Source organism: Nicotiana tabacum, chromosome 15 (genome assembly GCF_000715075.1).
Source record: "Nicotiana tabacum cultivar K326 chromosome 15, ASM71507v2, whole genome shotgun sequence".
Classification (NCBI taxonomy): Eukaryota; Viridiplantae; Streptophyta; class Magnoliopsida; order Solanales; family Solanaceae; genus Nicotiana; species Nicotiana tabacum.
In genome coordinates, this window is record NC_134094.1 from 134,360,167 (window position 1) to 134,385,930 (window position 25,764).

A 25,764-nucleotide genomic window follows, 5' to 3' on the forward strand; every position below is an offset into this window, starting at 1 on the left:
AATTATGAAGTTGGTGAATTGGAGTCTTCAAGTCTTCAACGATAATTAATTTTCAACAAGTTGTTCGTCAATTCGCTAAATTCGTTCCAACTCTTAAGTCTTAATATTATAGTTTTATTTATTTTATTTATTTGCTATTACTTGATTAATTAAGATATCTTCCTTAAGAAATATTTTTGGTAAAAGTAAGAATAAGGAAAAATCCAAGACTGACGAATCTAGTGGTACTGTTGTTCCTCCTCCCCTGCCCCCGGCTCCCTGAACCAAACCACATACTCGTCTTACACCTACTATTCTTGATACCGATAATAGTTTATTACAATTTAGCGACACTGAATTTTGCCATAATATTGCACCCGGTGAACATTTAGACCATGAATTAATGAATACTCTCTATTCTAATAATTATAATACTATTTGGCACTTCTTGATTCGTTCCTTTTTCTTCTCAATGGTGGTATTAGCACCTTGTTGTGCTCATTCCATAGGGGAGAGGAAGACTAAGAAAGATATTGTCATATTTTTTTATTACTATAATAAAATTACAAGGCGTTGCTTTGAATATCTTTTTACAATATTTTTGTCTTTAAATTTGAATTAAAAAATTAGGTCACTATTCTATAATAAAATTATAAGGCATTGCCTTAGATATTTTTTTAATATCTTTTTGTCTCTAATTTCTATTTATTTTTTTAAAAATATTACTGCTTAGTCGTTGGGACCGTGGGCCCGGTCCCGGGCCGGTTCCTACAAAAAACATGTTTAACCCGTGACCGTTTAACCCGTTTATTTAAGAACCGGAACCACGGCCCACGAGACCGGTCCGTTTAGGGCCCAGCCCGGTGTCACTTCCTATATATATTTTACCTCGGTGCAACTTCTTTTTCTTTGCCATTAATTAATTAGTTGTCCTCTATGTTGGACTTAATGCTATTACAGTTTTGGTGGACGTATATGGTTGAATTTGATTGTTATATTTTTTTTTCAATGGTGGTATTAGCACCTTGTTGTTCTCATTCCATAGGGGGAGGAAGACTAAGAAAGATATTGTCATATTTTTTATTGCTATAATAAAATTACAAGGCATTGCTTTGAATATCTTTTTACAATATTTTTGTCTTTAAATTTGAATTAAAAAATTAGGTCCCTATTCTATAATAAAATTACAAGGCATTGCCTTAGATGTTTGTTTAATATCTTTTTGTCTCTAATTTCTATTTAAATTTTAAAAAAAATTACTGTTTAGCCGTTTGGACCGTGGGCCCGATCTGTTTAGTCCGAGACCATGAGTTCGTGGGTCCGATCCCGGGCCGGTTCCTACAAAAAACATGTTTAACACGTTTATTTAAGGCACGGGACCGGCCCGGGACCGCAACCCACGAGACCGCAGTTTTGGTGGACGTCTATGGTTGAATTTGATTGTTATATTTTTTTCTCAAGGAGAAATTATCATTGTCACAAAATAAGTATTAGAAGTATTCTTTTAATGGTTGTGAGGAAGAAATTCTTATCATCTGGTTGAACCAAGCTATTAATGATTATCTCCGAGGACATTGAATAAAAAAAGGCCCTTTGAGAGAAAGTGAAGGACAAAACTAGAGAGTTTTGTGCCCCTAGAATAATATTACGTTGTTCTTGATACTTGTGAATTCACATCAGTTGCTTATTTTGACAGAGGCAGATCTATGATTTAAATTCTATGAGTTTAATTTTTAAATTTATTAACATTGAATTCATTCTATTTTTCAAATTATGGGTTCATATTAAAAATAATATTATTTGTTTTCTTCAAGATATTTCTCCATGTTGTCATATTTGTGGTGTTCTTCGTATTAAAGATATTGATTTTTTAGAATTGTACAGGCTTGAGACATTAAATTTTGACTTTTCAAGTCGGGTACTAACAAAAATGTAAAGGTCATAAAAGAAAATTACTCTTGTGACTAATGAATACATGATACATATACATATTTTATAAAAAATTACCTAACTATACGGTGTAATTTTCCGACAAAGGGGTGACACCCCTTCAGTGTATGTGGCTCCGCCACTGCTCGATGCTTATCAGCTATTTCAAATCAGCTAAGTCGCCAAACGAGCTCCTAGTTACACTGTGGACCGGCGATGGTTCACCTCCCTAGAATATATACAATATATACAAACCTAATAATCAACTAATCCCGTAAATACGTTCACATATTCCCAAGATGATATCCACCTCGTGCGGCACCGAATACACTTGGGGTCACTATAATCACGCTGCAAAATTAGCTAGACATATTGTCCAAAACTTATAGGGCTTTACAGAGAATAACATGAATGGTGAAAATGTTCAAACAGCTTTTATAAGAGAAGAAAAAGAAAAAGCATGTAACCAAGATTAAAGGGCAGTCTGGTGCACTAAGCTCCCGCTATGCGCGAGGTTCGGAGAAGGATCGGACCATAAGAGTTTATTGTACGCAGCCTTATCCTGCATTTCATGTAACCAAGATCGAAAGTCTTAAATGATGACGCTGAAAGCTCTGTAACTTTGTCATCTTCCTCCTCCTCATCCTTTTTCTTTTCTGCTTCTACTTTTGATGTTGCTGCTTCTTCTTCTACCTTCTGTTTTTCTTCTGCTTCTGCTTCTGCTTCCGCCGCTACTGCTGCTGCTGCTGCAACCAAGATTGAAAGTCTTAAATGATGACGCTAAAAGCTCTGTAACTTTGTCATCTTCCTCCTCATCATCTTTCTTTTCTGCTTCTACTTTTGCTGTTGCTGCTTCTTCTTCTACCTTCTGTTTTTCTTCTGCTTCTACTTCTGCCACTACTGCTGCTGCTTCCTCTGCTTCTACTTCTGCTGCTGCTTCTTCTTCTTCTTCTACTTCTTCCGTTTTCTCTTCCTCTTCATAATCCTCTTCTTTTTCTTTTTGTTCCCTTTTTTTAACAACAATAACAATGGGTTCGAATTAATGTAACATACATAAGATATAAACCTATTCTGCAGTTATAACAACAATAACGTAATGAATTAAACTCATAAATTGAGTTAGTTCATCAAGAAAAACATACCGAGAGTAATGTGGAAAAATATAGACCTTGAGGTTGTCACATCCTGTAGTTTCTTCTACTTCTTCCTTAATCTCCAAAGCTGAAGCCTTGAGATTATCATCACAATAGATCACCTTGAGTGATGTAAGCGTTCCAATATCCACAAAACTGTCGGGAATCTTCTCAAGCAATTCAACAGATCTTAGCACTAAACTCTCAAGCATGGGAAATGATGATGATTCTGAGACATGCCATTCCCTAAGATGAATGCTTCGAAATTTTAAGATTTTGAGTACCGGGAACTCCATATCTCTCACGTCCCACTCCTCTTGCTCGAATCTACACCCTTGAAATATCAGTCTTTGAAGGTTGGGTAATGCAGCGATTGTGGAAGTTGCACTTGCTTGTATATTAACTTGGCGGAAGATCAGCTCTTTGAGACTTGAAGGTAAATAATACTTGGTGATATCACACATCGAACCAAGCACGAGGGATTGAAGCTGTGTAAGAACATCCAATTTCAGAACGAGAGAGTTAGCTTCATCAATATCATCAGTTATTATGAGGAGAAGCTTTTGAAGATTGGGAAACCTCTCAATTAACTCTATATCCTCACGAGATAAACACATGCCTTTAAATGCCCTTAAATTCTCCAACTTAGATGGACCTTCTTCAGAAACTGCAAATATCTCACGAGGTAAGAGTGTTGCTAGGTCTACATGCTTTAGTTTCGTCATCTTCCAAATATGAGGTGTCCCTTCTACTACTCTCTCAGTATCCACCAGTAAAGTTTCTAGGTCGCACATGTGTGATACCCACTCGAAAAAAAACTTTTCGAAACACATTCCCAGGTATCTCAGGTAAACTAGTGATTGCAGTATATCAACTATATTCGTATAATCCCCTGGAATGCAGTTCTTGAAATCCAACACTCTAAGAAGTCTTAAGTCTCCAACTGACGAGAAATGATAGGAACGAGATAAATACTCTTCAGAAACAGTACCGTGAAAACTAGACTCACTATTCCAAAAATCTTTATAAGCAAGAAAATCATCCGCGTTATTAGTAACAAAGAACGATTTAAGATCTTGTCCAAAAGATGTTCCTTTTTTGGAGCCGCTTGTGAGGAATCTATCTACTTTGTTGTTGAATCTCTCCAAATCATGACGAAGCTTATCGTCGAGGTGAATGCACACTCGATGTTCCTCATCATATGAAGGTTGATATTGGTTATGTGTCCCTATAACTTGCATGAACTTTTCTTCTTTAGCTTTGTTTAAGACAAAGTCACGCACTAGATCATGAATTTGCAAGTACTTCACCTTGCCATCAAAGGTCGTCTTTGAAACCATTAGTAGGCTACTAGAAATTATATCGATCAAGTAACCTTCAGCTACCTCCTCCAATCCTCTGTCATCACTACATTGAACGAGGCCTTCGGCCATCCAGAGTAACATCAATTTAGATGCTCCAAATTTTTCATCCTCCCTAAATACTCCCATAGTTAGAAGGCAATGTTTCAAATGATCTGGTAAATAGCAGTAACTTAATTGTATTGCCAAATTGCTCTCACTTTCAACCGCTCCAAGATGAGACTTTAAATTGTTTGCAACTTCACACCACTCTGAGACATTCCTTTCTTTCTTTGCGAGAATTCCACCAATCAAAACAACTGTAAGAGGCAGTCCTTTACAATATTCCGCAATTTGCACCCCAACATCCTGGAATTCAGGAGGGCAAGTTTCCTTTTGAAATGCTTTTTTCTCCAACAATTTCCAGCTCGCTTCCCTGGTTAGGAATCGAGGGGAATAAGGATCGGTACAGTTCTTGACTTCCATTGCCACATGTTTAAGTCGAGTTGTTAACATGATTCTGCTTCCTTGTTTACCAATTGGAAAACATAATCTTAACTCATCCCATGCCTCGACTTCCCATACATCATCCAAGACAATGAGATATCTTTTGCCCATTAAACACTTGCGCAACATATCGGCTATGTCACTCTCCTTATCTCCATTGTACTTAACACCTGCCACTTGCTTATAGATATTCCTCAACAGCTCTCTCACATCATATGATTGCGAAATTGTAAGCCAAGCTCGAATATCAAAGTGAGAAACAATAGAAGAATCTTTGAATATTTTTTTTGCCAAAGTGGTCTTTCCGAGACCAGGCATGCCAAAAATCGAGACAATATCCCGTTCCCTTATTCCTCTGGTCAGTAGCTTAATTATCTCCTCAGCATCATCCTCAAGCCCCACAGGTTCCTCTTCAGTTACTTGAGTAGTTGGTCTAGGAGTTGGAGCACTCTCATCAATGTTGACATCCTCCATACTAATTAGCTTGATCTATTGATGTCAAAGAGCAGTATGCCTAACATTAGTAAAAGCAACGACATAGATTTGTGAAAAACAATGGGTGCAAACAATCCAGTTAGACTTAGTAAAAGAAACATTTGGAACTCTTAATTCTCTGACATAGATTTGTAAATTGCCTGTAATTACAAAAGAACTCATGGAGTACTTTTTTCTAATGTTCATTGTTTCTTTAATCATCAAAACCTAATGCAAAATTCCCCTTATGTGCGAATTAGATCAAAATATTCCCCTTTCCAGATTCGAGAGAAATTTTCCACTTTTTTTCCCGAAATCATTTTCACCTTAAAATGCATTTTGGAATTTTTCAAAACTCCAAAAAGTTGCTTTTCAAAATTTTCAATCAAATCACTCACAAAACTTCAAAAACAACCCAAAATTATATTCATGTCCAAACACACTCTAATTTCCAAAAACCATTTTCACTTCAAAAAAAGAAATCACTTTTTTTTTGGAATTTTACAATTCTTATATCCAAACGCCCACTCAGATTCCTTTACATAGATGTATAAATTCCCAGTTCAATTAAAACATTTATAATTATTTTTTATTTCATTCATTATTAATCCAGCTTACTAAAATTTAGAATTCCGCATTGTATGATTTATATTTAAAATTCCCATATACAGCAACATAATTGAAACGACGAATTTACGATCAGTAACAGAAAAACACTGACCTACAGTTCTTAAGCAATGAACCTTCCGCCTTTCAGGAGCAGAGAGCTTTTAATCTGTGGTGATGGAAGTTTAGTCAGTGATTAGTGAGAAGGAAAAGAATGATTCTTATTACACACGCCTACTAACAACTCTGAATTATTGTCAAATATAATATTGCCCACTATGAATTTTAAATTATCAACGCCAGCTAGCTGTATGTGTACATAAATAATCATATTTTATGTTACATTATTCAATGATTTAGCTCGACGAAGTGTTTTAGTTTTACGTTGTTGCCCCTATCATCCGAACTAAAAAGCATTAGAGTTTCACTGTGCACAAGCACGGCTGAGCGAACCAGTAACTTTGATCCAAACTCTATATTTGTGTGAGACAACTTAATTATGTAGGAAGACTAATAGCCTGTTTTAAGCTTTTAAAAATACTTTCTTTTTGTCAAAAATTATTTTGCAAAAAGAAAAAAAAATACTTTTGAGTAGAAGTAATATAGCAATTTTTGAGGAGCATGGAAAAATAGTTTCTTATAAAAGTATTTTTTTAAAGTACTTTTGAGAACAATACACTTAGAACTTTATAAAAGTTTGTCCTAACACTAATTGATGCTCAAAAATACTTTTTAAATTAACTAGTTTCTACGTTCGTGCGATGCACGGATATGTTATGCCAAATATTACCAAACATGTTTAGAAAGTAATAAACGTTCTAAAATGACATAGTTACACGATTAAAGTTGTAAAATAACTTAAAGAATACAACAATACTTACTATTATTTTATGATCGGATGATTTACTTAAATTTAGTTAAACCTTGATTAGGGGTGTACAAATAAAACCGACAAACCGCACCAACCCGATAATCCGAGTCAAATCGAGAAAAAAATTCGACCATGGTTTGATTTGGTGTTGGAAAAAAAAAACCGACCATATTTGATTTGGTTTGGTATTAACTAAAAAAAGTCAAACCGAAACCAAACCAACCTGACATTATATGTATAGAAGTTTTAAATATATTTAATACATAAAAATATTTATTGTCGTGTAGTTTATAAATATTTCTTAAGCTTTTTTATAGTTTTATCTTTTAAAGTATTATTTTAAATTTGGGCTTATAATTTTTGGATGCTCCAATAAGTTTTATAGTCCATAAATGTTAGTAACTCAATAAATCCTAAACCAAAATTAATTCAATACTAATGCTAATAAAAGACATTTAATTCAATTGTACTATGAATGAAAATAGTGTTGGATATCTATTTTTTTTGTTTTCCCATGGTTTAGATAAAATGTATAACTTATTAGTCGTAATTTTAAATTAAGTTTGTTTTCATTATGGCTTATTAATAATATTTATTTCATGTAATTTTATTATTTTTATTATTGAATAATTTAGTACAATGCCCTCACTCATCTCATATTTATGTTATTTTATTGAAAAACACCTTATATAGTTATGTCTTACTAGGATTAAAGAAATATTTGGAACACAAATTTTACGTTTTTGTGCTATGAAGACTTTATGAAAAGAAAAACCGAAAAAATCTGAAAACCCAAAAATATCAAGATTAAAAAACCCAACTTATATTGATTTGGTATGGTATTTAGATTTAATAACCCGATACAATTAATTTGATTTGATAATTAAAAAATCTGAACCAACCCAACTTATGTCCACTCCTATATCCCTAACCTTAATGATTCAAGTACACAGAAGTCACATCTTTTTAGATGATGAAGAACACGAAGATAAAAAATAATCTATATCTACTTTATTATAAAGGGAAAACGACGCAACTAGCCAACCCACTACCATTCTAAACTTTGCCTAGCCCTAAAACTTAATCTACACATAACCCTATAATAGTGTAGCCAAACCCCAAAGAGTCCACAAAATGTCAGCCGAGAATCACGTTTGTTTTCAAACCCCCACAAATACCCAGCGAGATCTTTGGTCCAAATCTCAAAAGATGTACTCACATTATTTAAAATTGTATTATAAAAGTATAAATTATACGAACTAAACGAAAAAATCACATACATCAAATACAAAATCAGACAATTTTAGACAGACTAAAACTAAAAATTATATACATAAAATAATTATTGTATATATAATTATACATTGATTATATAATGCATATGCCATTTGTATAATATAAAAACCTACATTATACATCTCATAACAAATTATGTATACATAATTCTACATTAATTATACAGCACATATGCCAGGTGTATAATATAAATGTCTACATTATACATCTCATATCACTACTAGAAATCCGGTAAAAACCGACTAACATTGGTCGGTAATGGCCAAAAACCGACTAAAACGCGATCATTTACCTGTGGACGGTATTTTTGTGGTCGAAAAGGAATACCGACCAAAGTTGGTCGGAAATTACCGACCAACTTTGGTCGGTCAATTAAATTCAAAAAAAATATATTGCAAAAAAAACCAACCAAAGTTGGTCGGTATTTTAATTATGTAATAAAAAGATTCACCATCTGGGAATCGAACCGGGGTCTATACTGTGGCAGGATACTATTCTACCACTAGACCATTGGTACATTTTATTTTAAGACTGTCTTTTATTTTATTTATACTCTTTAATTGTATTTTTGCAGGAAAATAACCGATCAAAGTTGGTCAGTTTTATTAAAAAGTAAAATTACCGACCAAAGTTGGTCGGTTTTTTTAAATGACCCGCCGAATTAACCGATCAATTTTGGTCGGTTTTTTTAATATTAATTTTTATTTATTTTAATTGAAAAACCGACCAAAGTTGGTCGGTTTCTTGAAACATAAATTTTGCGGGACTCAAAAATAGTTTCCCGCATTTTTGCGCCAAAGAAAATCGACCAAAGTTGGTCGGTTTCGTAAAAAAACAATATTTTAAAAAATCAACCAATTTTGATCGTTTTTTGATCGGTCGACCTTGTTCGATTTTTGCAGAATTTCTAGTAGTGTGTATAAATCATATATAATTATACATTAATTATTATATATATAATTATACATTAATTATACAACACATTCCAATTGTATAACATAAAAATCTGAATTATACATCTCATATACAAATCATATATAAAGAATATGCATTGTATTTACAGATGTCACACCTTGTTTTCCGAGGGATAGGGAGTTTTTTCAATTAAAGTGACATTATTCGAAATGAGATTATTTATTTAATTTTAGAGTCGCCACTTGGAATATATTATGTTGTCTCAAGTCACTGGTTCATTTTAAAATCCCAAATCGAGAAAATTTGACTCCGTTTTAAAGTCCGCAAAAATTAAAAGATCGGGTAAGAAATTCTATTAACCCGGGAGAATGTGTTAGGCATTCCCGGATTCTGTGATTTTAGCACAGTCGCTTTAATCATACCTGGCTTAGCTAATTATTTTAATTATGTATTTTTTAAAACTTATGTGCCTTTTACCTTTTACCGCTTTTAATTATGGCGTTTATGGATTTATCTTTGAAATGGATCACATGTGTGTAAATCCGTTTTATTTGGGGCGCTAAAATCGTGTCACAGCACTAAAATCGTGCCACGCGTACGTGTACATAATTAATCACGCTTTATTAATATTAAGATTGTCTTCGATCGAAGTCGCGCGAACGCATGCCTTGGTTTATTTTGGAATTGTAATTATGTCACACGAACGCAATGCCGGCCCAAGGGTAAGGCTGCTAAAGCAGCTGCTTTGGCCTCATAATTTTTGGGGCCCCAAAATTTTCTAATAGGTTATATATTAATTTATTTTTAGAAGAATATTTAGTATTTTAAATGAGAAAGTACAAATTTTCATAGTAAAAAAGTAGGATTAAATTGTTGATCATAAATTGAAAAAAAATATCTTTTTGCGAATTACTCTCTAGACCATAAATTGAGAAAGGATTCGATTATTAATTCATAACTCAATAAAGGTTAAAACCTTAATACAGTCCCACAACGTGTATATCTCAAGAGAAATTAAATGGATTAGATAAAATTATTAATAACTTTGCATATGAAAAACTAGAAATACAGAATTTAAATGAAATTATATATGAATTTTTCCTTTTATATAAAAAAAGGCCCTTTATTGAGATTTTGCTTTAAGCCTCCATATTTATTGAGCCACCCCTGGCTCCATTTAAACTTATCCACAATAATAAATTAGAATGCGCCTAAAGCATCCTACGAACATTTGTAAGTTAGCCAAATTTTTTCAAGACTAATGTGAGGTACTTCTACGTAACTGTTGTAATATTAGATTTTTACAATTCGATCAGAGAATATATTGCAAAAAAGAAAAAACTTAATTCACAACAATTTATCCGTTGAAGTATTATGAGTGTGTTTCCAAATCTTAACCTTTACCAAAATTCATGATTTTTACAAATTTATAGCTTACACACTATCTTCTACAGACTCTATGGTTAATACTAGATATATTGTTGTTGTTGCTGCGAATAATTGAACTTGTTACAATTCTAATCACAAACAAAAATAACTTAGTATTAGATAATCCTTGCATCTGGCTAATTATTCTAATAATCACAACTGTAACTTTATTGAAAAGCTACACAAGCACTCCTGTTGTTTCCAATCTCATCTATCTTTGCTCATTAATTCTACAAATAACAGGCTCTCAGCATTTTACAATAGCCTGGAGATAGGGGCGGAGCAATGGGTGCGGGTTCGAGCGAACTCAGTGATTTTTTTCGGAATCTTATATTTGTATTGAAATATTTACTAAATCTATATAAATATATAATGCCGAACCCAGTAACAAAAGGGGTCTTGGTTCAATGGTAAGAGTAGTGGGTTTGTTGAGAAAGATGGGAGTTCAATTCCCTCTGAAAGTAGTATTTTATTTTAAAATTTAGAACCCACACACATCAAATCCACTCTCTAAAAGCATCATAGAAATGATTGAAAATCCAGAATAAACATAAGCATTTTTCAAACATTTCACAACACACTGAAACATAAACAACCAAAGGAATACAGCACTACACTTGAATTTCATGAAAGAAGCAAAGAATTCTAATTAGGCTAAAATTCAAAATGCATAGCTGTGTATCTAACCTTGAAATAAGCTGGAGTAAGCCAAATAAAAGCAGAGATAGAAGAAATAGCAGAACAAGAACTGGAATCAGCAAATAAGCAATCAACTTATGCAGCAAATGAACACTCAAGAGCTCACCTAAGCTTGGAATTCCCAGAGAATATAGAATGAACAAGTGTGTTTCTATGGAGAATGCAAAATAGCAGTTTTGGGAGGAGATAGAATTCTCTTGAAGATGCAGCAAAAATCAGTGCCAAAATGAAGGGAATCTACTCTCTTAAAAAATGCAGAATTTTCTATCTTTTTCTTTTCTAATGCAGCGATCAGTGTCCCTTATGAGAGAAAAGGGAATAGGAATAGATATAGGAGAATATGTCAGCTAAAAATTAGGGGAGAGGGCATCTATATTTTTAAGAGCTATCCTATTTTAGCATCTTTTTCTAACAGCTGTCCCTTTTTCTATTTTCAGCATCTCTTTTTCCTTCTAGAAACATCTCAAAGACTCTCCTAAATTTCATATTTCAAATTACTCTCTCAAATTTCTAGTATTTACAAACAATCTAGAAAAATCAGACGGATAGGTAAAACAGACAATTATGCCAACTATCCTATCAAACAACATGCTTCAATTGCTTAAATTAATCCAAAATGAATTATCCTAACAAACCCATACAATTAAACTACTTAACATGTAATTGAACTAATAAAACTATCCTAACGATTCAGGTAATTAAACTATGCAATAAACTAATAACCTAAACAATGAAAAAAAAACAGTAACTACTATTAAGTGCAAGACTAACAGTTAATTAAACTAAACAAGAAAGAAAATGATTACCCTGAAGAGTGTGAAAAATTTGGAACTCTGACTAGTCGAGAACAAATTGGCCGGACACCGGTGCCTTCGACACGAACCGAAATCAACACCAATCGATTGTTCCCGTTGAGAACAATCGATTAATGTAAATTTCAGATTGAATCGAGTCTTGAAATCTTGAAGAATCAAAAGAGGGAGCTTAGGATTTCTGGGGGGGTTTTGGATCTGAAATTCAAAGGATTTGGTGTGGGGTTTTGGGAAAAACAATGGTAGATTAGGGTTGAGGGGAAGATGAGGACTGCGGGGTGAAATTTTGTGGTTGTTTGGAGTTTGGCCGCTGGTCAGTTGGTTTGGGGGATTGAGAGGCGGCTAGGTTTAGTTAATTTGGGAGAGACGAGGGAAATGGACAGTTATAAGGCATGGGGATGGTTAGTTCCCAGCCGTTAGATCTGGGAAAGTTAAAGGCTAGGATTGATTGGGGAGAAACGGTGTCGTTTGGGGTATTTGGGGCTGGACCGGGCGGAGGTGGAGATTAGGCTGGGTGAAGTGGAGCTTTTGGCAATTGGGCCATTCAACAACAAATTGGCCCAGTCCGTAGACAGACCTTTTTCTCCTTGTTTCTTTCCTTTCAATTTTTAAGACCATTAATTAAATTATCACAAAATTGCAAAATTAATTTCTTCACTACTTTATCTAACAATTGGTCAATTAAATTAACAACGTGAACTAATGAAAGTAAATTACTAATTTAAAACTAAAAACTAAAAATAACAATGACTATTATATTATTTTTTTTTGTGATTTTCGTTTCATAATGCATTTAATTATGTAATTAAATCCTAATTACAATTAAAATCTAAAATGCTATGAAATGAAGAGTTGAAATTTTTTATGATTTTTATGGTTTAAAAAATTTCTAAATATGCATGAACAGTGCAAATAAATGCAAAACAAATTGGATAAAATAAAGAAAAATTCCTACAATTCTATGAAATAATTAAAAACTATTTTGGAATATTTTCTAGGAGTAATTTGCATTAGGGAAAAATTATGTGCTCACAACAGAAGCATGTACATCAAATATAAAATTTAATATTACATATTAATAATTAAAATTCACCATCATAGTGACGTGAGAGTTTAGAAAAAAATCGAAAGTGTAAGGATTTTGGAGTTTTTGACTAAAATTATCTCTTATCTATGGAGGTAGGTTCATTTTTGTCCTTCAAATATAACCTAGAGTATCTCCAATCCTTTAACTTTGTTAAAGTAGAGCACATTTAGTCTCACTAATAGAACCAAGTTAAAATCTAACGCTGTTAACTCATGTGACACTCACGTGACTTTGTAAAATATTAAACCCACCAATAAAAGACCACCAATTCCATCCGTAATTTTTTCCTAACTCCATCCGCAAAGAAACCCATTACAAAAAAACCTAGCCTCTCAAAAAAGCTTCGATGACTGAAACAAGAAGAGGACGCAAAGTGAAGAAGCCTATTTATTGTGTTTACCATCAAAATCGGATAACAATTGAATTTATATGCGGTTTAAAGGATATGTGATCTAATTTGATACAAATCAAGAAATCAGATTTAATGTGAAAGTAATCAATGGAAAGATAATTGCAAACCACGCAAGTTGAACAACTAAGGCCTTGTGAGTTTAATCTCCTTCGACCTTAGATGTAATGTTATTGAAGCCGAAATAGTATGAATAAAGCTAGAAATAATAGTTTATGTATCTTTGAAGTATGTTACCCTCCTCTTATATATTAAGGGTGATATTCCTTTTAAGATATTATTTTATAAAAAAATATAAGTCCTTAATTTTGTAGACCGTTGGCCCCTTTTTTTACTTAATCCCGTGATTTCTGCCATAATAATTGGTTAATGGCGAGAATCACGGATCCTTGTCGGATGAGTTGGCGAAACTTTTCTTCGAGGCCGTTAGAAGCAGGATCGGTCATGCCTTCGGTAAACTCGAGGGTAAATCTGATCGTCTCGATGGCCTGTTTTGACGATGCTTTTAGGCCTAACAATATCATATTCCGATCTTGGCTAATTATGCCAAACTTTAGACCTCGATATCGAGATCAGTTTCATCCGTAACTTCGATCTCTTACAGATGTACCGAGCATAGCCTATCATTCCAGATGCTCGATAAAGCATCAAGCTCGGTTTTACCCGTATACAGATAGTCCCATCGTTTTTTGGAGAGTAGGCGATGAAAAACGATATGAACCTTTGATTCTCACTTTGAGAAATCATGACGTAAGCGACAAAAGGTAACTGAAACGTCCTGTCGGTCTAATCTTCAAGGCATTAAATGTGTGTCAGTTGACGGTCGATCACTTTGAGAGGTGAACCACCGCTTGAGAAACCTATAAATATCCTTCAATCCATTTATTAGAACTTTTACACTCAAATTTTTCTTATGTTCTAAGAAAACTTCACCACCTTCAGCTTCTGGTTTTCTGACTGTTAGACTCAAAGCTTCCCTTACCAACAATTTTTTTTCTTCATTTCTTATAAAAAATGACAAAAACTTCAAAGTCTGTTCCTAAAAAAGAAACACCTTCTTCTTCAAAACCTTCTGAAAACGTTCCACACGCTGCTACTGAGGAACCACCTCTGAGGTCGTACATCCCTACTGGGTGCCCAACCGTGGCTTACTTCAAAGTTAAGAATACGCCTACGGTACCGGGTCGGTATGAGCCAGTCTCGAGGTACATATGTATGATTATAGCCAGTATCCTCGATAAAGTCAAAAAGGACTGCAACTGGGAAGATAAACTCATAGTGGTTCCTACCCCTGAGGATTCGATCACCACCTACGTGAAGGGTTTCTTAAGTGTTTACACTTACCCTTTCATGTTGGGTCTTTTAGACCCGATTATCATAGCCTTTTGCAAAAGGTATGAGGCGACGCTCGGGTAGATACATCCTTTATTTTGGAGGGTCCTTATTCTACTTCGATTCTTTATGATCAAGGTCGAGGGGTGTCCATTTACCATAGACCATCTCATGCGCCTGTATAGCCTTAGACTTTACCTAGGAGGATTAATCAAACTCGCACGCGGAGCCACTAAGACCTTGTTCTCGACTATCGACGAGGATTGTGACCGGGGCTGGCTTGGTCGATTTGTTCGAGTGAGGACCTTGGACTTAATCCCGGCTGCGGACATGCCATTTCCGGAGAAATGGAATATGAAACGTAAGTATGATTTTGCCTTCAGTATTTCTTTTTTTCTTTTCATTCTATTTGTTTCCCATCGATGTTATGTAATGCAGTTGTCGCCCAAATGCCAGACGTCATTCTTGAACTTAAAAAGTAGGTCGAGGGCATCGTGACACAGAGACCTTACTCTGAGCGCTTATGGCGTGAGCTCTCGAAGGGCCGATGGGAGGCCCATAATCATGGTAAGAGTTTTTCCCTAATAACATATTTGATCTTATTTTCTCATCATTGGTCTCTGATCTGTTATATTTTCTTTTTGCACGTTTACCAAAAGATGTCGAAATGAGGCCTCTATCAGCTGATGACGACATATACGTCGACCCCCCTGCTCTGAAGCAGGATAAAGAGAAGAAGAAAAGAAAAGCTCTGAGTCCCTCGAACCCTAAAAAGAAAAGACCGAGGAAGCGACTAGCGCGCAAAACCAAATATGCCAATGCCCGGGAGCTCTCATCGAACTCACTCCATCGATTGAGGGATGAGTCCGAATAATAATAATAATAATAATAAGAATATTCCAATCTGGTGGCCCGTGTGAGAAATGGTTCTGAACTACCTCAAACCATGGAGGTTGTAGAAGAAGTAGCGGCCGAAGCCTCCGAACCAGGGAGGGCCGAGACCGTTTCGCCCCGAGCTGGGGAAGTTGACAAAGGGAATTTGGTCGGTACTTTTCGGTCAAAAGATAATATGCCTAAGGAGGCGCTTAGGGTGATCGACCTCTCTGGGTCGCCTTCGTTTACCGATTCAATGATAAATGAGGCCTAGATGCTAAAAGGTAACCTCGGTGAAGGGGCCCAAGGAGTAGTAGGTTATCTTCACCACTTCTTCGATGGCCTAGATTTTACCGCCTCAGAGGATGTTACCGGGTTGGGAGACTTACTGGTACCAAAAAGACACTATCTCCGGGAGCCGGCGGGTCCTCTTCAAGCCCAAAATTAGTGAATTAGTTCCCAGGCCCCGAGTGTTGATCCTACTCGGAGACGGGCAATTTATATGTCCATCCCGGAGGACGCCCGGGTTCTTTCTGCCCCGGTGGGGATTGCCAGTTACCTTTGGTGCTTGGTGAAGGAAGATGATCAAACCAAAATGAACGAGGTAGAGGCGCCCTGCCTATTCAACGAAGCTCAACAGATGCTGAATCGGGTAATTTTGAATGTCCCTTCATTATGTATTTAGCTTTAATCATGAATAATCATAACATTTTCCTTTGTGTTTGCAGGCCTCGGTGCTTCATCATGAGGCCTTTCTTCGATAACGGGAGGAGTCAAAACATTAAGAGGTCGAGGCCCAGAATCTTTCTCAAAAGAGGGACGCTTACAAGCTCCTTAGCGAAAAATTCCAAGCAGAGCTAGAAGCGCCTCGTAGGGAACATACCAACCTGGTCGAGCAGTTAAGGAGAGTTTTTGAAGTTAGTGATGATGAGTCAGACTCAGTAGCTAACAATCCAAACCCTTAGGTTCAGCATAAACTTGACGAGATCAAGCAACTCCGAGGGGAGGTGGATACGGTTAAAGCCGAGACCGAAGAGTGGAAGAAGAATATGGATCGCCTAGACTCGGAGAAATAGACTGCCAGGGAACAATTGGCTTCAACTAAGGATCAACTTTGGGCTACAAAGGAGAAGAATTTGGCGCAGGCCAAAACGATCAAGGGACTTCAATCTCTGCTGAACTCGGTTGTTTCTGGTTAAGAGAATCTGGACAAGGAGATCGAGGCTACCAAGTTAGAGGTCGTCACGACCAAGACCGAGGCTGATAAAAAGATGGCTCAGTTCAAGCTTGATGTCGAGGCTATCCAGGAGCAGGCAAAAAACATGGTGAAGCATGTAAGGTGGGAATCCCGAAGGGATGCCCTCGAGGGAGTCCATGCTCAGAACTTTGACATATTGATCGAAATCAAGAACGCCAAGATATGCGAAGCCAATGCCCGGAAGCTGGATTATCCCAAGGAGGATTCCGAGGCATCTGAGGATTCAGGTGAGTCCGATAGTGAAGAAGACCCTGTAGGCGACAACGTAGCCCCCGATGAGGATTAGGCCATTTTTAGAATCTTTTCGTCTTTTGTACTAGCTTTTTGTTGAGGTCGTTCGACCTTTGTAAAAAAACATGCATCATGGCTATTCAGCCCTTGTAAATAAATTTTGATATATATTTATGGCTTTTCCCTTCTATGGTTTTTGAACTTTTCCTTTGCTTTTCTATTTGTGTTCGTAAAGGTTGAAATGCCTTAGCATGAAATAGTTAGGTTATGTTCGAAGGTTCAATCAAGCCTTTCCATTATCGCCATTATAGTCAGTAAGTTAAATGTAAGATCTCCAATGGCTGCTATCTTGGTCACTTCTCTTCTCAATTTGTCAACTGATTTCCTCGAAGCCTGAGATTCCTCATATTCTTCACCTTCTTCCCAAGCTCTTCAATCGATCCCCCATGTGCCACCAAGGTGCCCATGATGGTCTTCTGATTCTCCAATGCTTTCTTCAAAGTTTCCTTCACTGATAGAGGAATTTGGGGTGCTGACGTAGAAGTATGAGCTGCAATAACACTGGATAGGTTAGATAACTTTGCAGTAGCTTTCTACATCTAGTTGTTGAGACTCGCCAGTGTCTGGGAGACTCGCAACGTAGAGAGTGGATAAGTAGAGGAGGAAGGCACTGATACAGATGGCCTTGAAGATGGAGATGGAGGTATAGCAGCTGTATCGGTGGAAGGCCCGGCTGATGTGGAAGGTCCGGCTGCTGTGGAAGGCATGGAAGCTGAATCTGCAACTACCACTGATGGCTCATCAGACTGGCCTACGGTAGTAGTCGACTTACCCTTGTTCTTCAGGTTCCTTGGGTCCTTCAGAGAGTACTAAGAAAAGGGCTGCTTAGTCCTAACCTTCATATCAAAGCTCTTGGGCTCCACCCCCGCACCTGTGAGATACTCTGTGATAGTGTTTAGGATATGGATATGAGCTTTCACCCTACCTGACAACTACAGACATGTTGGCCGACATGATAGCACCCACATTGATTGGGTACCCGGCCATGATGGAAGCAATTAGGACTGCCCGAGGGATTAGGAGATAGTTTTCATTCCGGCTTGGATCTATGCGACTGCACACAAATGTTTGCCACCCTTTTGCTTCAAAGTTGAGGGTGTTCCGTAGAATGGGAATCCCTGTTGTGATCCATGGTGGTGGTGGTCCTGGAGCTGCTAGTATCTCAGCTAGCCAAGGACGAGCTGCATCACCCATTGCGAATTTCTCTAAATACTGCACTGGCTTCATATCCTCGAGTCCCAAATAAGTGTTTAGGGTGCTCTGATCAAATTGTACTTTCAAGTTCCTCACCTTAGTCACCTTAGTCCCCTTCTTGATGTGTGCCACATTGGTGTAGAACTCCCGGACTAAGTGCTCATTGGCATCCAATATGATTTTCGTGAACCATTTCCACCATTTTCTTTCCCGAAATTGTCTTAACATATTTGGGTTGTATTTATCGAGATCTTTCAACATAAATTTCCTCTCAAGAGTGAGCGATATCTGCAGCCACCACTCTCGAAACCTGTTGAATACAGTCAGGCTCACAAACCTATCTTCCCAAACTTCCTTCTTTTTTGACCTCTCTAAGCCTGCAACTTTGGTATCACCCCCCCCCCCCCCCCCGACCGTCATCCGGAATATCATCATCATCATCATCATTGTGACTGGTGCGACCGGGGAATGAGTAAATGAGGGCTCTAAAGCGTGAATGTTCCCTTCTGACCCCTCAGAAGTACTCTCAGAAGAGGTAGGCTCATCTCTCAGTCGGTATCTGTCCTGGGGTAGATATGGCTGTGATTGAACTTCAGGTTGCCTTTGCACTGAGTCCCCCTCTGATGCTTCCCTAGAAGGGGAATAGGAACTTGATTTAGAGGGCTCCGACTGTCTACCTCGGCCTATTGTTGCCTTCTTACTGATCACTTTTTGCACGGAGAGTGATAGGGTACCCCTGCCTCGGCCTCAGTGCTAGAAACAAAGTTATGTTTCTTTGAAGTTGGAATGGTATGAACAAAGCTAGAAACAACAGTCTATGTATCTATGAAGTATGTTACCCTCCTCTTATATATTAAGGGAGATATTCCTTTTAAGGCATTATTTTATAAAAACATAAGTCCTTGATTTTGTAGACCGTTGGCCCTTTTTTTGACTTAATCCCGTAATTTTTGGCATAATAATTGGTTAATGGCGAGAATCACAAATCCTTGTCAGATGAGTTGGCGAAGCTTTTCTTTGAAGCCGTTAGAAGCAGGATCGGTTGTGCCTTCGATAAACTCGAGGGCAGATCTGATAGTCTCGATGGCCTGTTTTGACGATGCTTTTAGGTCCGATAATATCATATTCCGATCTTGGCTGACCATGCCGAACTTTGAACCTTGATATCGAGCTCGGTTTCATCCGTAACTTCGATCTCTTACAGATGTGCCGAGCATGACCTATCGTTCCAGATGCTCGATCAAGCATCGAGCTCGATTTTACCCATATATATTGATCTCCGACAATGATTATTAGATGCCATGGTAGTGAAATATCCAATTATGGTAAGAGTTTAGCAAGAAATACTATTTAGATTTTCATCAAACTGAAGAAATTGTGATTTCTTTTATTGTATGTTGATTCATCAATTTCTCATTCTTTAGTTTATTTAATGATTATTATATAACACATGACAACTTCATTGTATTATAATAAAGTTAGTAGATTAAATCTCTCCTATTCTTCGTGCAATGCATTGATATAACAATAGCTTTTTGAATAAAACAAATTGGAATAGAGGCAAACAATAAGGAATAAAAATGTTGTTTCTAACGTGCTAATCTTTTATCTCTCTTTTTTATTCGTTGGCGAATTAGGTTCACCCATATTAACGTGGCCTTTTCTTCTTATAAAAATATTGTGTACGTGTCCACTAGAAAAAGGTCTAACATAAGTTTAATTGTTTTTGGCAGACCCTGCATACGAGGCTTCTTTTTTCAGTATAAAAGTAACACGGGGTGGTATGATGAAGCATCAGCCTAGCAGATATTATCTTGGGGGACATGTAGATTTTATGGATGGTTGTTGGCTTAAGGGTCCAATATATGGGATTCAATTATTAACTATTGTTGGGCTTGGTCCGAATAATAATATCTTTCCAAAAGCATATGCGGTTACATAGAAGGAAAGAAAGGAATCGTGGGAATAGTTTTTGAATTATTTGAAGCTTGACTTAGATATTGATGATGATGGTACTTGGACCTTCATGTCAGACAAGCAAAAATATTTGATTGAAGCATTCAATGAGGTATTACCATATGTTAGTCACCGATTCTGTGTGAGACACCTCCATAACAACTTCAAGAGCGTTGGATTCAGTAGTATCTCACTCAGGAATTCCCTTTGGAAAACTGCAAAGGCTACAACAGTAAAGTGGTTTGAGAATTGCATGGTTGACATCTTTGATATAGATTAAGAAGCTGCTCACTGGCTCAAGAAGAAGTCGCCCACTGAATGGTCTAAATCTCACTTTCATGAAATTGTGAAATGTGATACCTTACTCAATAATATGTGTGAATGTTTTAATGGCAGGATCATTGAGGGTAGAGATAGGATGATTATCACTCTATTGGAGAAGCTAAGGTATCACCTTATGACAAGGATGCAAGCAAATAGGGATAAAGGTACCAAGTGGAATGATAGTGATATTTTTCCTAGGATTAAGGATGTATTGCACAAAAATCAAGTTGAATTTATTCCCGGGAAGTCAAATTAGTGGAATTATGAGATAATATGAGAAAGCATAATGAACAACTAGGCTGTGGATTTGCTAAATAGAAAATGCAGTTGTAGGGAATGGGATCTAACAGGAATTCCTTGTAAGCATGTCATTGCAGCGATTTGGGCTAAACATGATGACATTAATTCATATGTTGTCATGACCCAAAATCCTACCACAGGCGTCGTGATTGTACTTAGTCTCTAAGACTAAGTAAGCAGATTATAATTACAACTCAAGCCATTTTTTATTCAATACAAGTGTCAAAATCAGCAGCGGAAATAATTATAAACAACCTCCCAAGACTGGAAATACTGAGTCATGAACTCTAACTGAATACATGAAATAATATCAAGGATCGAATACTCAATAATGTTTGAATAATAATTAATAGTACAATAAAATGGAAAGTCTCCAAGGGGCTGCGACGACCAAGCAGCTCTATCTTTAATCCTTGCGATCCCACTCTAACTCTGTCCGAGTCTGATATCTCTAATACATGGCCCTGCATAAAAATGTGCAGAAGTGTAGTATGAGTATACCACAGTCGGTACCTAGTAAGTATCAAGACTAACCTCGGTGGAGTAGTGACGAGGTACAGTAAAGACACTCAATAGTCTAATAACCTATGCAATATAATATACAAAAATAATAAAAAATAAATAACAGTGATAGAAACAATAATCAACTAGTGATGTAAATAACAAGGCATCAAGAACTCCATAAATATTGCTCAAACCGATAATGAACAGTAGTACAACCAATACTCAAGTTCTTCAAAATATAATCTTTCATCTATAAGTTTTTCAATAGAAATCTCTAGAATATAATCTTTTCCAATAAATATATTTCGAATATACTTATTTCAATTAACTATCCTTCAAATATAATTCTTTCAAATAAATATCTTTCGAAGATAATTCTTCCAAATAATATCCTTCAAATATAATTCTTTCAAATAAATTTCTTTCAAATATAATTCTTTCAAATAATATTTTGAATATAATCCTTTCAAATAAAAGTCACCTTGTGACACCTCATCTCATAATCATACAATACGGTCTCAGCCCACTTTGATATTTGCACGGCACATCGTGTCAATATTTCTATCACAACCGCATGGACAACTCACTTGCCAATTTCATCATCATTTACTCACGGCACATCGTGCCCACATTTCATATCATAACTGCACGAAAAATTCATGTGCCAATAGCATTTTCATTACATAATCACGGCACCTCGTGCCCATATTTCATATCATAACTGCATAGACAATTCACATGCCAATAATAAATTCATCACATTTACCCGACACCTCGTCACCTCACGTACACGGCTTTCAATCACACAACTTTCACATAAGACTCAATGCCTAAGGAGTAATTCTCCCACTCAAGGTTAGGCAAGATACTTACCTTTTTGAAGTTAGACCGATATTCTAAAATCGCCTTCTTGCTTGAATCTGAACAGCTCAAATATAACCAAATTAATTGTATAACTTTATTAAAATTCATTGGAAACAATTCTGAATAATAAAACGTCAATTTAAAATTTTACATTAAAAATCAACCAAAAGTCAACACGGGGCCCGCATCTCGGAACCCGGCAAAATTTTCACGAAATCCGAACACCCATTCTGATACGAGTCCAACCATATAATTTTATCAAATTCCGATAACAAATCGTCCTCCAAATCTATATTTTTCGTTTTTTGAAATGTTTTACGATTTCCCCCAATTTCCAACTCAAATCACTGATTAAATGATGAAAATAACAATGGACCCGTGTAATATAGCCAAAACCGAGTTAGAATCACTTACCCCGAAGAATTCTTTAAAAATCCCATGAACATTCGCCACAAACCGAGCTCCCAAAGTCCAAATGTGAAATAATACCCTAACACTCGTTTATATAATACACAATCTGACCTCTCATTGTGCTGACCACACATTTTCTTGTGCAGTCGCACATCCTAGATTCTGCGGCCGCGATCCAAATTGTGCGGCCGCACTTCAGCAGTGACTACACTACTAGGCTTCAGTAAATTGGCCATACCTTTCTCTACAAATGTCAAAATGATTAATGGTATACCTTTCTGGAAACTAGATTCAAATGGCTACAATCTTTGTTTTTGAATCATCTCCAAGTTCCATATAAATTAAAAGATATAAGCTTCCGAAGTCAGACCATCGAACCTGAAAATCTCTTTTTTACGGCCGCGAGAGAAATTCTGTGGACCACACAATTTCAACTGCGGACAACACAATTTCAACTGCAGTCCGCACAATTTCCACTGCCTCCGCACTTTGGGAGTTTGCGGCCGTATATCCGCACTCCAAAATGTGCCCTCCGCACTTCAATTGTCCCAAAACATCATCAGAGTGCCGAAATGCCCAAACTCGTTCAAAACTCACCCTGAAACTCACCCAAGCCACTCGGGACCTCAACCAAACATACCAACAAGTTCTAAAACATAATACGGACCTGCTCGAGGCCTCAAACCACATCAAACAACGTCAAAACTATGAATCGCACCACAAATCGAACACATAAATTTCCAAATCTTCCAACTTCTAAAACTCGTGCCGAAACATATCAATTCAATCCGGAATGACTTCATATTTTGCACACGAGCCATAAATGACATAATGGACCTGTTCCAATTTCAAAAATCGAATTTCGACACCGATGTCAATAAATTCAACTCCCGGACAAACTTTCTAAAAATCATCCATTTTTCAACTTTCGCCAAAATGCATCAAATTGTCCTACGGACTTCCAAATCCAAATTCGGACATACGCCGAAGTCCAAAATCACCATAAAAAACTATTGGAACCATCGAAATTCCATTTTAGAGTCGTTTTCTCAAAAGTTAACTCTTCGGTCAACTCTTTTCTTTTAAGCTTCTTAAATATGAATTGTTCTTTCAATTTAATCCTGAATCATCCAAAAATCAAACTCGACCACACACACAAGTCATAATACACATCACAAAGTTTCTTGGGACTTTAAGTCGCCGAACGAGTTGATAATTCACAAAATGACAAGTCGGGTCGTTACATTCTCCCCCTCTTAAACATACGTTCGTCCTCGAATGTGCCAAGAATTATTTTGAGGACATTAAATTACTGAGTGTATTCTTACACACATACTCGCTGGTGATTCTACGCCATCGCAACTTTAACACGGATCCGACAACATTATCTCATTTGAGATTATTTCTTTTATACACATTTATACACGTTAAAACCAAATGTCTTACACTCCAAACATTTTAAAGAGGCCTGATTTTTCGCATCAATGCACGGTAGTAGTCTCAACCGACTATAGCAACTCGTGCCTACACACACGTCATACATATACCCATAACCAAATCTCTGGTCATAATATATGTTCATGATTAATTCCAGCATCATCAATTAACCTCATATTAATCAAACCCTCATTTCGAATTTTCACAACACCGACAGCAAAATGTGAGGCATGAAGACCTCATAGTTATTTACCCGACTTAACGAGTCACATTTAATGCCACCTGGACCCTCACCTCGTGGGGTAAAACTCAAAAATTACAGCACGAAATGGCTAAATATGCACAGAAAAACACATACAAGAATCATCAAATAAGCCTAACATGCATGACTCCCTATTAGTACTATAGTACAAATTTAATTTAACAAAGGGGGAATTTAAAAATACATGAATTTAACCACAAGGATCTTATCCTGATATAACTTCCACCGCAGCTTATAGCCCGGTTTAAGCATTTCAAATCACATTAAACCGCGAGGATCCCATCCTCAAATTCTGAATCACAAGTACTTTGCACATTTTGCTAATTGAAATTTTCCATTTTATTTGATAAATTTTGTGAAACAATTTCACAACACATAATGAACACCCATACCGGTAGGGCATATAATTCATAAAATTATAATAAATTATCCCGAAATTACATCAAAACCCATTGTAGTGAGTAACAGAAAGTCACTTTTGGACTCATAATTCTCAATAGTGTGCAAAACAACATGATAGACCTGGGATAACACCATCAAATCTCCCAATAGGGATAAACCCACTGTAGTGAGTGGTGTACAAATCACAAAATCACCCTATATGGAGCATGATAGGAGGTCTCACCTCAATAATCAGAATTAAATCCAAATAAGAATAGGGTTCCTCTATTATGAGTTAAATCACTCATGTAATTGTAACAACACCATCTGGCGTATCGGCCTCAGCCAAATAATAGCAATTCTATTAATGGGTTGGGCCGCCCCCTATTGGGTGCCCTCTACCCGCCTGTCATCCACCCCTAATTAGCTATGCACGTGGATTTTTAACTGGAATAAGGCATGTAGCCTGAGTGTTTTGATGAAATCCACCCATCCCAAGTCTGGGACAATTTCTCATGATGTGCCTAGTATCACCACACTTATAACAACCCCTCTGCGGGTGCTTCTATTCATACTGAGTATGTGCCGGATAACTAAAATAACCACTATAAGAACCCCGTATCAGTGGTGCACTAAAAGTATTAACTGGAGCACTACGAGTACTCTGAATTGTGGAATAGCCTGACCGACTGCCCGAGCCTCCGCCTTGATGAGTCATAGCTGTAGAGTAGAATCCACTAAACCCTCCATAGTTTCGAGACCTTTTGGCCTCCTTAGACTCCTTTTCCTCACTTCGAACACGTTCTAACACTCTTGCAATTTCTACTACTTGCTAAAGTGGAATGTCAGTCTGCAAATTCTCGAGCCATACATATTTTAAAATCATAATCGA

The 25,764-nt window shown here is 36.6% G+C and overlaps 1 protein-coding gene across 2 annotated transcripts; it reads right to left on the bottom strand.

Annotated features, from left to right (window-relative positions):
- Positions 1-1,916: 1,916 nt before the first annotated feature.
- Positions 1,917-12,328, bottom strand: LOC107830947 (putative late blight resistance protein homolog R1A-10). Of its 2 annotated transcripts, XM_075231368.1 has the most exons (4): positions 11,284-12,328; positions 6,084-6,137; positions 3,051-5,377; positions 1,917-2,915 (listed from the first exon to the last, which is right to left on the bottom strand). In XM_075231368.1, the coding sequence occupies exons 3-4, from the start codon at positions 5,360-5,362 to the stop codon at positions 2,549-2,551; spliced, it is 2,679 nt and encodes an 892-aa protein (XP_075087469.1). In that variant the 5' UTR covers positions 5,363-5,377; positions 6,084-6,137; positions 11,284-12,328; the 3' UTR covers positions 1,917-2,548. The 2 variants fall into 2 exon arrangements, with proteins under 2 accessions (XP_075087469.1, XP_075087470.1); XM_075231369.1 differs by lacking the exon at positions 11,284-12,328 and having other exon boundaries at positions 3,051-5,402; positions 6,084-6,239.
- Positions 12,329-25,764: the final 13,436 nt, after the last annotated feature.